This window comes from Boleophthalmus pectinirostris, unplaced genomic scaffold, assembly GCF_026225935.1.
Source record: "Boleophthalmus pectinirostris isolate CB_2022bp ecotype Guang Dong unplaced genomic scaffold, ASM2622593v1 HiC_scaffold_20, whole genome shotgun sequence".
Classification (NCBI taxonomy): Eukaryota; Metazoa; Chordata; class Actinopteri; order Gobiiformes; family Gobiidae; genus Boleophthalmus; species Boleophthalmus pectinirostris.
Genome location: NW_026571153.1, coordinates 3,987,984 through 4,003,863, shown reverse-complemented (window position 1 = coordinate 4,003,863; position 15,880 = coordinate 3,987,984). Strand labels below are relative to the sequence as shown.

General features: G+C 41.9%; 1 protein-coding gene across 1 annotated transcript in view; it reads right to left on the bottom strand.

The window, feature by feature from the left end:
* Positions 1 to 15,880, bottom strand: part of rela (v-rel avian reticuloendotheliosis viral oncogene homolog A) — a 67,123-nt gene that overhangs the window by 27,411 nt on the left and 23,832 nt on the right. Inside the window, exons 4-6 of the mRNA XM_055156547.1 lie at positions 14,422 to 14,567; positions 2,793 to 2,884; positions 2,528 to 2,535 (exon numbers count right to left, since the gene is read on the bottom strand). Of these exons, the coding sequence (XP_055012522.1) occupies positions 2,528 to 2,535; positions 2,793 to 2,884; positions 14,422 to 14,567 (246 nt within the window). The remainder of the gene's footprint in view (positions 1 to 2,527; positions 2,536 to 2,792; positions 2,885 to 14,421; positions 14,568 to 15,880) is intronic.

The following is a 15,880-nucleotide window of genomic DNA, read 5'->3' as shown; positions in this document are numbered from 1 at the left end:
AGCAGAGAGAGAAAGGGGAGAGAGGGGAGAGAGAGAGAGACAGAGGGACAGAGAAGAGAGGAGAGGGAGGGAGAAGAGAGAGTGAGGAAGGGGAGAGAGAGAGAAGAGAGAGAGAGAGAGAGAGAAGAGAGAGAGAGAGAGAGAGAGAGAGAAGAGGGAGAGAGGAGAGAGAGGGAGGAGAGAGAAAGAGAGCAACAGAGAGAGGAAAAAGAGATAAGAGAGAGAGGGAGTGGAGAGAGGGAGAGAGAAAAGAGAGAGAAAGAGGGGAGAGAGAGAGAGCAAAACAAAGAGAGCGACAGAGGAAGAGGAGAAAGAGGGAGAGAGGAAAGAGAGAGGGAGATGGGGAGAGAGAGCAACCGAATGAGAGGAAGAGAGGGTGTGAGAAAGTAGAGAAAGAGAGATAAAGAAAGAGAGAGAGAGAGAGAGAGAGAGAGAGAGAGGGTGTGGTTAGCAAATACACGAGGGCAGGGCATCCTGAGTAATCTGCTGGCACAGATTCGCCGGGCAGACAGGGAGGGATGGAATGCATTAGGCCAACAATGGGCCTATTAGCGAAACCTTGAGTCAGGGCGGATTTACGGGAGACAGACTCTCGAACGCCGCTCTAAGAACTCGAATCAAAACCAAGATCGGCGTCTGTGCGGAGATTACGAGCTTAAAAACCGACGAGAGAAACGATTGTGTCAAAATCACAAATGGTGCATCGTTTTTACACGGCGAATTCCATTGATCTGGCAAAGATTTTAAAACTTACTTGTTTTCAGATTTATTTTCTACTTAAAGGTTGTATGGAGGATTTTTTTTTTGTTTCAAACTGTCAGTGAAAGATTAAAATACCATTACAGAGCTGCAGCAGCTTTGTAATTATGATGACCAAAAAAAAAAGAACGAAAATCTATCAACTGTGGACGTAGTGAAGCCAGATAAACATCAGCCAATAGAAAACGAGGCTCCCTCATTTTCTATTGGCTGTTAGGTTGTCAATCAAACTCCCTAGTGTAACTGACTCGTCGGAGCGCGGGGATTACGTGGTTTACGCAGCGGTTCTTAGAGGCTTTTTCGAACTGTCGCTTCCTCGCATTTCGCACAAAGTTTGTCGCGACGGCGGACGAGAATCCACGACCGGTTCGCCGCGAAAGAAAGTCCGTTTTTGAGGTCGCTGAAAGAAGAAGAGAAAGGGAAAAGGAGCAAAGCCAAACTGAGGTGATTCTTGGAGATCTCGTCCAGCGATGGCGCGACCGAAGCAGACGGAGGGTCTAAAAACTGACGCGTCGGTCGCTGAATTACTTCTAGACAGGAAACTTCAACAGTAATTCTGAACGCGCACAAGGACTGTCGCTGTATTTCTCTTCCCTTAAAAAAATCCTCTATACAACCTTTAATAGTTCTGAAACGGCGTTATTCTAGTCAAGAGGTGGTTTATTTTAAGATAACTTGCTGCATGGACAGATAATTTCATAATTTTTAAGTCATTTTTTTGATAGATTTAAGTGTTTATATCTTAAATTTTGGCCAAGATTTTTTACAGGTGTATACTGATCATAAACGAAAAATTTTGTGCCTTTTTTATCACTATTATTGGTTTGTACGACTATAAACAAAAACAAAAAAATCCTTACATTTTTTCATTCTCATTTATGGTTTTATGGTGGTTTATTTTGTACGATCATAAACGATAAACTTTTGTGCCTTCGTTAACATTATTAGTGCTGCAAAATGACCAGATATTACACTCCTCCTCCTACTACTACTACTACTACTACTACTACTACTACTACTACTACTACTCCTACTACTCCTACTCTACTACTCTACTCCTACTACTACTACTCCTCCTACTACTACTACTACTACTACTACTCCTACTACTACTACTACTACTACTCCTCCTCCTACTACTCTACTCCTCCTACTACTACTACTACTACTACTACTACTCCTACTACTCCTCCTCCTACTACTACTACTCTACTACTACTACTCCTACTACTACTACTCCTACTACTACTACTCCTACTACTACTACTCCTCCTACTACTCCCTCCTACTACTCCTCCTCCTACTACTACCTCCTCCTACTACTACTCCTCCTCCTACTACTACTACTACTACTACTACTCTCCTACTCCTACTACTACTCCTCCTCCTACTACCTCTACTACTACTACTCCGAGTACTCCTACTATTCTTACTCCTCCTACTCCTCCTCCTCCTCCTACCCCTACTCCTACTACTACTCCTACTACTACTACTATTCCTACTCCTCCTACTCCTACTACTCTACTCCTCCTCTTCCTCCTCCTACCCCTACTCCTACTACTACTCCTACTCCTACTCCTACTACTACTCCTCCTCCTACTACTATTCCTACTCCTCCTACTCCTACTCCTACTACTCCTACTCCTCCTCCTACACCTACTATTACTCCTCCTCCTCCTCCTCCTATTTCTCCTACTACTACCCCTACTACTCCTCCTCCTACTCCTACTACTACTACTCCTACTACTATTCCTCCTACCACTCCTACTTCTTCTACTCCTGCTACTCCTCCTACTACTACTCCTGTACTACTCCTACTCCTCCTACTACTCCTCCTCCTACACCTACTATTACTCCTCATCCTCCTACTCCTACTACTCCTAATACCACTACCACTACTATTACCACTACAAAAAAGTTACACCTTTACAGTCATTATTGCATATCAGAATTTTGTAAAACGTAACATCCGTATGAGGCAGTCGGTCTAAACAAACAAACAAAGAAGCCCTAGAAACCCAGGTAGTACGTACTGTTAAAGGGATTGTTGTTGGTCTGAAGGCGGCAGGTGATGGCCTCGTTCACATCCTTTTTCTTCACACACTGGATGCCCAGATTCTGAAAACTGAAACACATTTACGGTCACACGCCGGCCACAGTTTACGGTACGCGGAGTATTTTTAGCACGGAAAGGTCAACGAAATCAGAACAGTGCTTCAGACCTCGACAAACATGATCTGAAATACACCAAGAGTCTAGAATCGGTTCAGTTAGTACAGGGTAACTAGATTTTTTAAATAAAAAACTGGGACATCACCGTTTTTTTGGTGGTTGTTAATAATAAAATAGTGAAACGAGAGCGTAAGTAGTGAAAATTGTTACTTAGAGACCATTTGTGACTAAAACTTGAGTCAGTATAGTCACGTTTTCTTTGTGTTTTAGTCGTTTTTAAGCCGATTTTTTGTATTTTACCTAAACAAATTACAATTTATGTCTTTCTTTACTGTTAGCAGGGATCAAATTGGTAAAAAATAGTGACACCTGGGACGTTTCTTGTATAAAACTGAGACTGGGCTGACCACATAAGCAAAATTAAAAACTGGGACACACCCGAGCTGGAATGGTTGATAATAAAATAGTGAAAAAAGCTCTTAACATTGTCCTTTCTCTGCTCACATGTGTGTCAGTATTTAATTTAAGTATTTAATTAATAAACTGTTGCTTTTTTGCCTTATGCTCTATGCTTTTCTAACATGTTTTCTCTATTTTGGCAAAAAAGAAGGACAATATATTGGCCCCTTTACAATTAGTGGTAAAGAAATTGGTAAAAAAATAGAAACACCTGGGACAGTTCTTGTATAAAACTGAGACAAATCACTGGTTTTGTATGAATCTGCTGGGACAGGAGACACAGGGCTCAAAACTGGGACTGTCCCGGTTAAATAAGAACATCTGGTCACTCTAGACTAGTATCTGTTTAGATTTTCTTTGTGTTTTGGTCGTTTTTAAGCAGAGTGTTTGTATTTTACCTAAACAAATGACAGTTTATGCGTCTCTTTACTGTTGGCAGGGATCAAACTTGTCAAAAATAACGACAACTGAGACATTTCTTTGTATAAAACTGGGACAAATCACTGGTTTTGTATGAATCTGCTGGGACAGGGGACACAGGTTCAAAACTGGGACTGTCCCGGGTAAATAAGACGTCTGGTCACACTAGACTAGTATCTGTTTAGATTTTCTTTGTGTTTTGGTCGTTTTTAAGTAGATTTTTTGTATTTTACTGAAACAAATGACAATTTTTATACGTCTCTTTACTGTTGGCAGGGATCAAATTGGTCAAAAATAGTGACACTTGGGACAATTTTTGTATAAAACTAAGACAAATCACTTGTTTTGGATAAATCTGCTGGGACAAGGGACACAGGGCTCAAAACTGGGATTGTTCCGGGGAAATAGGGACGTTTGGTCACTCTAGACTAGTATCCGTTTAGATTTTCTTTGTGTTTTGGTCGTTTTTAAGTAGATTTTTTGTATTTTACTGAAACAAATGACAATTTTTATACGTCTCTTTACTGTTGGCAGGGATCAAACTTGTCAAAAATATCGACACTTGGGACATTTCTTGTATAAAACTGGGACAAATCACTGGTTTTGTATGAATCTGCTGGGACAGGGGACACAGAAGTCAAAACTGGGACTGTCCCGGGTAAATAAGGACGTCTGGTCACCCTAAGCTAGTATCTGTTTCTCTGACTTTCTATGTAAACATTTTTGGATTTTAAGTTACCAATTGTTCTTTCTGCAGAGAGTGCACTGAAACTCCAGACCACATATTCTTTATTTGTATGTATAGTAATGCATTTTGGGAGGATTTACATCACTGGTTATCAAAACATATGCCAGGTCCAAATATTAAATAAGAAAATTAACTCCATAAAAATTTTAGGGACATAAAAATATGATCATAAAAAAAGATAGTTTAAGAGTCGACCAAACTTTAGTGTTTCTCATAAAGAACTATGTCTGTTATTTTCTTCTCTGAAACATATTTAAAAAAAAAAATCTGTTGTGAAACTTAGTAGAAAGACTGAAATTGATAGAAAACTCCTAACTAGCTCTATTTTTTTTGGTTACAATTTTATTCCATCTTTCCCTGTGTATTTATGTTGCTACTCGTGCCATTTGTATGTCTTTTGTTTTGCTTGTGTGAAAATTATTGTAAAAAGAAATTAATTATCTCATTTAAAAAAAATAAATAAATAAATAGCATCTGTTTATCTATTAATTCTAATATTTTTTTCTTCTTAGGTCCTGGATGTGTTTAAAATGTGCCGTGTAAACAGAAAGGTGATTTAAAATTTACAACTACAGACGTTTCTCTCGAAAAAAAAATCAAAATTGTGGTGTTAAAAAGCATTGTGTTATTTGGATTTAAAACATTTATAGCTATAAATTGCTATTCTTTCAGAAAGTAAAAGTAGCTGTAGTGTCCAGACGTCTCTATTTACCCGGGACAGTCCCAGTTTTGAGTCCTGTGTCCCCCGTCCCAGCAGATTTATCCAAAACCACTGATTTGTCCCAGTTTTTTACAAGAAATGTCCCTGGTGTCCCTATTTTTGACCAATTTGATCCCTGCCAACAGTAAAAAGACACATAAATTATCACTTGTTTAGGTAAAATACAGAAAAGCTGCTTGAAAATCACCAAAACACAAAGAAAACACGACTATACTGCCTCATGTTAGTGCCGAATGCATAACAATTTTCCTTAAAGGTTGTATGGAGGATTTTTTTTTTGTTTCAAATTGTCAGTGAAAGATTAAAATACCATTACAGAGACGCAGCAGCTTTGTAATTATGATGACCAAAAAAAAAAAAGAACAAAAATCTATCAACTGTGGACGTAGTGAGGCCAGATAAACATCAGCCAATAGAAAACGAGGCTCCCTCATTTTCTATTGGCTGTTAGGTTGTCAATCAAACTCCCTAGTGTAACTGACTCGTTGGAGCGCGGGGATTACGTGGTTTACGCAGCGGTTTTTAGAGGCTTTTTCGAACTGTCGCTTCCTCGCATTTCGCACAAAGTTTGTCGCGACGGCGGACGAGAATCCACGACCAGCTCGCCGCAAAAGAAAGTCTGTTTTTGAGGTCGCTGAAAGAAGAAGAGAAGGGGAAAAGGAGCAAAGCCAAACTGAGGTGATTCTTGGAGATCTCGTCCAGCGATGGCGCGACCGAAGCAGACGAAGCGTCTAAAAACTGACGCATCGGTCGCTGAATTACTTCTAGACAGGAAACTTCAACAGTAATTCTGAATGCGCACAAGGACTGTCGCTGTATTTCTCTTCCCTTAAAAAAATCCTCTATACAACCTTTAACTTGGCACTTGTTTCACAATTTTATTATTACCACCCCAACCCGGGATGTCCCAGTTTCTTTATTTTGAAAATCTGGTCACCCTAAACTCCAAGAAAGACACACCTAGGACAGTCCTAGAGTGACCAGACGTTCTTATTGACCCGGGACAGTCCCAGTTTCGAGCCCTGCGTCCCCTGTCCCAGCAGATTCAAACGAAACCAGTGATTTGTCCCATTTTTGTACAAGAAATGTCCCTGGTGTCCCCATTTTTGACCAATTTGCTCCTTGCCAACAGTAAAAAGACGCATTAATTATCACTTGTTTAGGTAAAATACAGAAAAGCTGCTTGAAAATCACCAAAACGCAAAGAAAATATGACTATACTGACTCAACACATGTCTCATCTCAGAAGTCGTGTCTTGTCCCATCCCTTCTTTTGACCTATTTGCGCTCATGATAAAATGCTGTGTGACTACATTTTAGAACAAGGCTGATGCTCCTTTTCTGTGACACAGCACATTTTTACAGCTACTTCCTCAGCATTTTTCACGCAGCCTACGTTAAGACAGTAACATGTGTCTTTCCTCAGTACAGACAGAGAGCCTGTAATAATAAGATGTAATTTATCCTCCACAAATTCGGAAGTAAACCGTTAGCCAGTGTTGGGAAGGTGACTTTTAAAACGTATTCCCCTACAGATTACAGATTACACACACCAAAATGTAGTTTGTAACGGAATCCATTAAATTACATAAGGTGAGTAATGTAATCTGAATACTTTGGATTACTTGATTTGCTGTAGAGAAGCAAAGACGAGGAAATCTTCACATAAGAAGTTTTGTCTGATAAAAGAAAATAAAAAAGCCCAGACTTTACTTAAACAAATTAAAAATATTATTGATAAAAGAGGAGGAAACATGGTCCACGCAGCATGGTGTAGTCCTGGTTTAGTCCTGTTAAATCCTGCTTTAGACCTGGTTTAGACCTGGTTTAGACCTGGTTTTAGTCCTGCTTTAGTCCTGCTTTAGTCCTGCTTTAGTCCTGCTTTAGTTCTGCTTTAGTCCTGCTTTAGTCCTGCTTTAGTCCTGCCTTAGTTTTGGTTTAGACCTGGTTTTAGTCCTACTTTAGTCATGGTTTAGACCTAGTTTAGATCTGGTTTGGACCTGGTTTAGACCTGGTTTGGACCTGGATTAATCCTGGTTTAGACTTGGTTTAGTCCTGGTTTAGACCTGGCTTAGTCCTGGTTTAGTCCTGGTTTAATCCTGGTTTGGACCTGGTATTAGTCCTGGTTTTAGACCTGGTTTAGACCTGGTTTAGAACTGGTTTTAGAACTGGTTTTAGAACTGGTTTTAGACCTGGTTTAGTCCTGGTTTTAGACCTGGTTTAGTCCTGGTTTTAGACCTGGTTTAGTCCTGGATTTAGACCTGGTTTTAGACCTGGTTTAGACCTGGTTTAGAACTGGTTTAGAACTGGTTTAGAACTGGTTTAGAACTGGTTTAGAACTGGTTTAGTCCTGGTTTTAGACCTGGATTTAGACCTGGTTTAGTGTCCGGCAATGAGTGGAATTACCAAAAAAAAAAAAAAGGGCCCAAAATGTGAAAACACGAAAATACCACCATGTAATCCATTTATTTCAACAAAGTACCAGTAACTAACTCCCGTACATGTAATCTGTTACTCCCCAACACTGCCGTTAGCATGCTAGTTGTTCTTAGCATTACTGTGGTTGGCAACTTGAAATACTCAGAGAGATTTGGAGCGTCTCCCACAGAAAAGAAAACCACGGAGCCACGAAACCTTTTGATTCTAAAATGAGAATAACACTGCAGATCTTTTTTTTTACCTGTGTGCTCTGCATACAAGACTAAAGTGTGTTGTATTTGTGAAATCAATGAAAGTCTCACGATACGATATGAACCTCACGCAGTGTTGGGGGAGTAACAGATTACATGTACTGGAGTTATGTAATCAGAGTACAAATGATGAGTAACTGTATTCAGTTACAGTTACTGTTTCAGTGAGTGGTAACTGGATTACAGTTACTTTGTTGAAATAAATGGATTACACAGAGGGATTTTCCTGTTTTCACATTATCCATTATCCCCGCCCCCTCCCCTCCCCCTCCGGTGAGTCCACTCATTGCCAGAAACTAAACCAGTTCTGAACTAGATCTAAACCAGGTCAAAACCAGGTCAAAACCAGGAATAAACCAGGTCTAAACTAGGTCTAAACCAGGACTAAACTAGGTCTAATCTAGGTCTAAACCAGGACTAAACTAGGTCTAAACTAGGTCTAAACCAGGTCTAAACTAGGTCTAAACCAGGACTAAACCAGGACTAAACCAGGTCTAAACCAGGTCTAAACCAGGACTAAACCAGGTAAACCAGGTCAAAACCAGGACTAAACAGGTCTAAACCAGGACTAAACCAGGACTAAACCAGGATAAACCAGGTCTAAAACCAGGTCTAAACCAGGACTAAACCAGGTCTAAACCAGGTCTAAACCAGGTCTAAACCAGGACTAAACCAGGACTAAACCAGGTCTAAACCAGGTCTAAACCAGGTCTAAACCAGGACTAAACCAGGACTAAACCAGGACTAAACCAGGTCTAAACCAGGTCTAAACCAGGACTAAACCAGGACTAAAACAGGTCTAAAACAGGATTTAACAGGACTAAACCATGCTGTGTGGACCGTGTCTCCTCGTCTTCTATCAATAATATTTTTAAATTTGGTTCAGTAAAGTCTGGGCTTTTTATTTTCTTTTATCAGACAAAACATTTTATGTGAAGATTTCCTCGTCTTTGTTTCTCTACAGCAAATCAAGTAATCCAAAGTATTCAGATTACATTACCCACTTTATGTAATTTAATGGATTACGTTACAAACTACATTTTGGGTGTGTGTAATCTGTAATCTGTAGGAGATTACATTTTAAAAGTCACCTTCCCAACACTGACCTCACGGTACGATATTTATTGCGATATCGTGGGAAAGCTCACGATTAGAGATGTAACAATATCCAAATCTCTCAGTACGATATTTTCACGATATATTCACGAAATACATCTCATGGTACATCCCGAGGGACTTCTGCTGCTGAATAAAAAAAAAAAAAAAAAGTATTTATTTATTTTTTGCTTTATGGTCATTTGCAATCATGTTTTTCTGTATTTTGGCAAAACAAATCACAATTTAAGCTCCTCTTTACTGTTGGCGGGGATCTGATGAGTCAAAAATTGTGATGGTCCTAGTTTAGACCTGATGTAGTTCTGGTTTAATCTTAGTTTAGTCCTAGTTTACATCAAATTGGTCAAAAATCACTGGTTTTGGATAAAGCTGCTGGTAAATAGCGCTGGCATTACTGCGATACTCCGCTGTGACTTCTGAACATTCCTTATAAACTCATCGTGGTGAATAATTAATGCTCAGAATGCGAGGAATGCGTTAGAAAGGTGTAGAATAAGTCTGAACCAGATTCAAACAGCTTTTAGAACAGTTAAAATCAGGTAGAGTGACTTTAAAAACACGTGCGATTTTAAGTTTTCAGAGCAACCGTTGAACTAATACTAGATCACGTGCATTTCAGAACGTGCTGGTAAAGATCTAGACTACAAGGTTTGAAAGTTTTGTGCCAAATAAGGCCAGGTCTTTCGTGCATTGGCATAAAACGGATGCCGTAGATCGAGTTAGAGAGATTAACCGTGGCTGCAGCGAACCACAGGCTGCAGGAAGAGCTTCACGTTTCACTTCAGCCGTGTGAGAAACAGATTTGGTAGTAACAAGTTTGAGAGACCTTCAAACACTTTTCAGCAAATACTTAGCCTCTTCGCAGGAAATAACTAACAATACAGCACAGTTCTGTTTTTATTTTATAAATGTAGACCTGGTTTCGATTTCGATCTGGTTTCGATCTGGTTTAGGGCTAGTGTACTGAACCTGGTTTGGACCTGATAGAGTTAATCTGGTGTAGACCTGGTTTAGATCTGGTTTAGACCTGGTTTAGTCCTGGTTTAGACCTATGTGTAGACTGGCATAGACCTGGCGTAGACCCAATTGAGGCCTGGTTTAAAACAGGTTTAGATCTGGTTTACACTTGGTTTAGACACGATTTTGACCTGTCTTAGACCTGGTGTAGACCTGGTTTAAACCTAGTTTGGACCTGATAGAACTGAGCTGTTATAGACCTGGCATAGTTCTGGCTGGCATAGTTCTGGCGTAGACCTGGCGTAGACCCGATTTAGGCCTGGTTTAAACCTGGTTTAGACCTGATTTAGATCAAGTTTAGACCTAGTGTAGATCTAGTTTAGACCTGGTTTAGACCTGATTAAGACCTGGTAGAGACCTGATTTAAGACCTGGTTTAGACCTAGTGTACACCTAATGTAGACCTAGTTTAGATCTAGTTTAGGCCTGGTTTAAACCTGGGTTAGACCTGATTTAAGATCAAGTTTAGATCAAGTTTAGACCTAGTGTAGATCTAGTTTAGACCTGGTTTAGACCTGATTAAGACCTGGTTAAGACTTGGTTAAGACTTGGTTTAAGACTTGATTTAAGACTTGATTTAAGACCTAGTGTAGACCTACTGTAGACCTAGTGTAGACCTAGTGTAGACCTAGTGTAGACCTAGTTTAGATCTAGTTTAGATCTAGTTTAGATCTAGTTTAGACCTGTTTAAGGCCTGGTTTAGACATAGTGCAGATCTAATGTAGACCTAGTTTAGATCTAGTTTAGACCTGGTTAAGACCTGCTATAAAACACCTGTCATAGACCTGGTTTGGACCTGGTTTAGTCCTTCCTTTGGTTTAGAATGTGATCCTGGTCATATCGTGGTAAGGTCCAAGTTCTGATTCAGTCCCTGGTTCAGTCCCTGGTTCAGTCCCTGGTTCAGTCCCTGGTTCAGTTCAGTCCTGGTTCAGTCTCTGTCTCTGGTTCAGTCTCTGGTTCAGTCTCTGGTTCAGTCTCTGGTTCAGTCTCTGGTTCAGTCCCTGGTTCAGTCCCTGGTTCAGTCTCTGGTTCAGTCCCTGGTTCAGTCTCTGGTTCAGTCCTGGTTCAGTCTCTGGTTCAGTCTCTGGTTCAGTCCCTGGTTCACTACGGGTTTAGACATTTTTTTCGTGTCACGTGGAGCTCCTTTCTGGTTTCTATCACAAAAAAAAACAATAATCTTTGTAAACTATTTGAACAATTTAGTTTCAGTGGAATTTAGTTTCAACGGAACTCTTTGTTAACAGTCATTACAGCATTTTTTTTGTTCCGCCCTCACCCCGACCCCCGACTCCAAACTCCCTTCGCAAAGACACAGATTTCAGGCGGTTAATGTTCCACTCCTCTGCAAACTCCCAGTGACCCAGTATCAGTCGTCTATTTATATCTCTGTCAACACATCACCTCCCTGCAATCAAAAGACCTCCGCGGACCAAGGCCTCTGCGCTCCTCTCTCTAGACTTACAGAACGGAAATTAAGATTTTTTTTTTTCGGTTTCTAGATAGTGATGATCTCGGATAATCCCACACGAAGGCAAGAGCCAGATTTCTTATTAAGACACTGTATTCATTGTATTTTGCCATGATTTATCTAAAAGGTGAATGCACAAATGATATTTCTGATGATAATTTCTGTTAGTGATTAGACCCAAGAATTCACTGCATTATAACAGAAAGGGCGCCACACACCAGGGTCCTGCACTGAGTCGGGTATCCACGAATTAGTTGCTGAAATGGTCGGGTTTTAAGGTTCTGGAATTTTACGGGCGAATATGCGAGCGGGTAGTGATTGCACATGTCCATTTTCCTGGAAACAAGCGTCATTTCCCGGTCTTTCTTTTCCTGGTTTAGACCTGGTTTAGACCTGGTTTAGACCTGGTGTAGTCCTGGCGATCGGCTCTGCGGTTGTGTTGTGTATATATTTATGCTAATGACACTGGTGTAGTCCCGGTCCAGTCCTGGTGTGTGTGTGTCCAGTGTGTGTAGTCCCGTAGTCCCAGTCCCGTAGTCGTAGTCCGGTGTAGTCCGGTCCGTGTAGTCCCGGTCCCGGTGTAGTCCCGGTCCAGTCCCGGTGTAGTCCCGGTCCAGTCCCGGTGTAGTCCCGGTCCAGTCCCGGTGTAGTCCCGGTGTAGTCCCGGTCCAGTCCCGGTGTAGTCCCGGTCCAGTCCCGGTGTAGTCCCGGTCCAGTCCCGGTCCAGTCCCCAGTCCGTCCAGTCCCGGTGTCCAGTCCCGGTCCCGTCCAGTCCCGGCCCAGTCCCGGTGTAGTCCCGGTCCAGTCCCGGTGTAGTCCCGGTCCAGTCCCGGTGTCCAGTCCCGGTCCAGTCCCGGTCCAGTCCCGGTGTAGTCCCGGTCCAGTCCCGGTGTAGTCCCGGTCCAGTCCCGGTGTAGTCCCGGTCCAGTCCCGGTCCAGTCCCGGTGTAGTCCCGGCGACAGGCTCGGCGGTTGCAGCGTGTATATATTTATAATCCACTAATGACACGGTGTTGGTTCAGTCCTGGTTTAGTCCTGGTTTGGTCCTGGACTATTGGGGTGATCCCGATTTATCACGGGCATCGGCGGGTAACAGGTTGAATGTTAATGGGTTGGGTGCGGCTTTAACTTTGATATAATCACGGGTTAATGGGCGGGTGTTGTGCTGTAGTGCGAGGGTGCGGGTCTCCAAAAATGGACCCATGCAGGACTCTGCCACACAATTTAAATTTAAAGGCTTTTTAAACATGTGATGAAGGCTACATTCAAGACGTAACGCTCAATTCAGATTTTTTTGTGAGATCAGATTTTTGTGCGAGGTCATTCTCATTTCCAATTAAATGCGACTTGTATGTGATCTCCAGTGTGAACTTTAAAAGCCCCAAAAGTGTCCCGCATGTGCACTGGAGGACACAACAATGTCACACGCAGCGATTTTATTGTTGCTGTTGTACCGGAGCCAGAACATATGCAGCTTTTTTGATTTAACGAAAGATTGAGAAGGAGAAGGACGAGGTTTTTGGCCGTGGAGAAAGGAACGTTTGGATATATTTTAATGACAGATCTGATTTTTTTCAAATGCGACCCAGTTCACTTGGATATGTGCTCCTAACGCCGATACATATTCGATCTTTTGACATGCGACTTCAGTCTGAACGGCCAAGGCGCATTCATCCACCTACACGTCAGGCTCGGAGTCTCGTCAAAGGAGGGAAAGCGAAGTTAGAGAGTTTATTAATATTTGGGGGGATCGATGTATTCAGGACAAATTGGGGGGTCTTTGAAATGATTGCCAAAGAAATGTCCGAGCGCGGCTACAGACGGTCCTGGCTCAATTATCAACGGAAAATAAATACAAGAAGGATAAAGACTCAAACAAACAAAGCGGCCGTGGACATGTAACCTGTCCATTATACCAACAACTGGACGAGATTTTGGGAGACAAGCCCAGTGTTTAGGCGACTTCCGTAAACACTGAGCAAACTCGCCGTGTGTGATGTCGTCTCCTCCTCCAGTGCACATGTGGAACACTTTTGGGGCGTTTAAAGTTCACACTGGAGATCACATACAAGTCGTATTTAATTGGAAATGTGAACGGCCTCGCAAAAAAGATTGGTTTTCACACAAAAAATACGAATTGAGCTTTAAGACCTGCAGTCTGAACGTAGCCCAAGTGGCCTGGAAAAAAAATATTAGAAAAAAAATCTGATCTGTGTCGTTCAGACTGTCATAAAAAGATCAGATATAGATGGCGAAAAAATCAGATTTGGGTCACTTGAGGCTGCAGACTGAACGTAACCAAAAAGCGCACACCACAGACACAAAGAGAATCAGACAAGGTTTCAAATCTCCGAGGACTGCAGCGGGATCTGTCTGCGGACCACAGGATATAAAGTTGTGAGCGCGATTTCTTCTGCTGTTTCTTGTCTACAGTCAAACCATTCGCTTTGAGACTCTTAAGTGTTCAAAAGATCCAAGCTCTGCACTTCTAGTTTAGATACAAGTCAAAACTGTGTTATTATTATTTGTGAAATGTGGCGCAAAACTTCAGATACATGATTTTTAAAGCATAAAAGATTAATAAAGTCCACAGGAAGTAGTTTTGATCGCAAATCTGCAGCTTCACCTCGATCCGTGCGCTGTGTGGATGTAAACGGACACACGTGAGGAACTACTCTTGCCTTTTTACTTTTAAAGTACGACTCAAACTGGATTCACAGTGCTGTTTTGTGGACTGGATGTCATTATTATACATCTTGGCAATTCTAAAGAGTTTATATGGCTAACTTTTACATGTTAGAATTCCTGCTTTAGTCAGAATCTTGGTTTTCCCGCTCCCTCTGAACCCCTCACCTGTGTATCCTCCGCTCCTGCAGGTCGGCCTCGTAGTATCCGTGTTTGCAGTCCTTCCCGACCAGCTCGTGGGGGTGGGGCTTGTGCGGCGGGTTTTTGGTCACCAGGGAGATGCGGACGCGCAGGGGGCCGCTGTAGTTGTGCACCTGAAGAGAAAGGGAAAGACGTCAAACGAGGAGAATTATGAGGGACGACGTGGGGAGCAGAAAGGACCTGGTGTAATTAAAGCAACAGCTGCCAAAACCGAACCCAGGTGACTTGAGATTGTAAGATTAAAATTCTGAATTTGATGAAAGATGCACTATACAACTTTTCTGATGAAGGGTCTAAAACTTCTTGTCTCCATGGAGATTCTGTTACTTTGCCCGTGAATGTTCCACAGTACTGCAATGAATTTAGCTCTGCTTTGGGTAGTGACCGAAAGGACGAGATCGTGGATACAAACGGTCGAAATGAGTTTTACATATTGGAGGGACTATGTCTCTGGGCTGGTCTGGGAACATCTCAGGATCCCCCGGAGAAGCTGGAGGAAGTGTGTGTGGAGGGAAGTCTGGGCCTCCCTGCTCAATAGGCGAGTTTCATTGTTGACAAAAGCGCGCGTTGCATGCTGGGAATTATTTTGGTCGGCGGCAATAAACACTAATTCAACATGACGGACGGAGCGAGAAAGCACGTAAAGGGTATTGATCCCAGTTATTTATCCACTCTAACGGCAGAGGACCCAAGACCATTTGACCAGAAATTGGTCATAAACATCGATGGACGACAAATCACCCTTTTCAACCCCGACAAAAGGTGGACCAAACCAAATTTCTGGTCAGAATCTCCAACTACCTGGACAAATATTCACTTCAACGATATCCACAATGACTTGGTGGAAACTCCTGGGCCATTCACAGCAGAAAAGATGAAAACCTCCAAGAGTCTCGATGTGTTGTTGAACTTGTTGCTGTCCACGGTTTGTTAGGATCTTCTACGTTTGCTCTGCGGATGTTTGAAAGCCGTTTAATTCACCGTTAGCGGTTCTTTTCACTTAGAATACGAAAAAGACATTTTCCTTCTTCCGTGCTTCTATTTGTGCATCCGATAATGCAGCAGGAATTTACCATTATCGGGGATAAATACACGAGGTTACGCACTGTGTTTGACGCTACCGTGTTTCTTGCCTCCGACCAAAATATTTCCCAGCAGCAACACGAGCTTTTAATAACAATGACGTCAGCTGAAACTCGCCTATACTGTTTCCTCTGCGACCTGGCTCCAGATAAAACTGAAGAAAATGGTTGGATGGATGAATAAATGTAGGATAGACCATTTAAATGCCACATTGCTATAACGTCACCATGGAGATAAGAAGGTGGTGGACCCTCTAACAGACAAGTTTCATAGTGCACGATCTTAAAGTAAAAAAAAAAAAAGATACTACAATCACAACTGAACCTCTGTGGCCAGTAGTGAT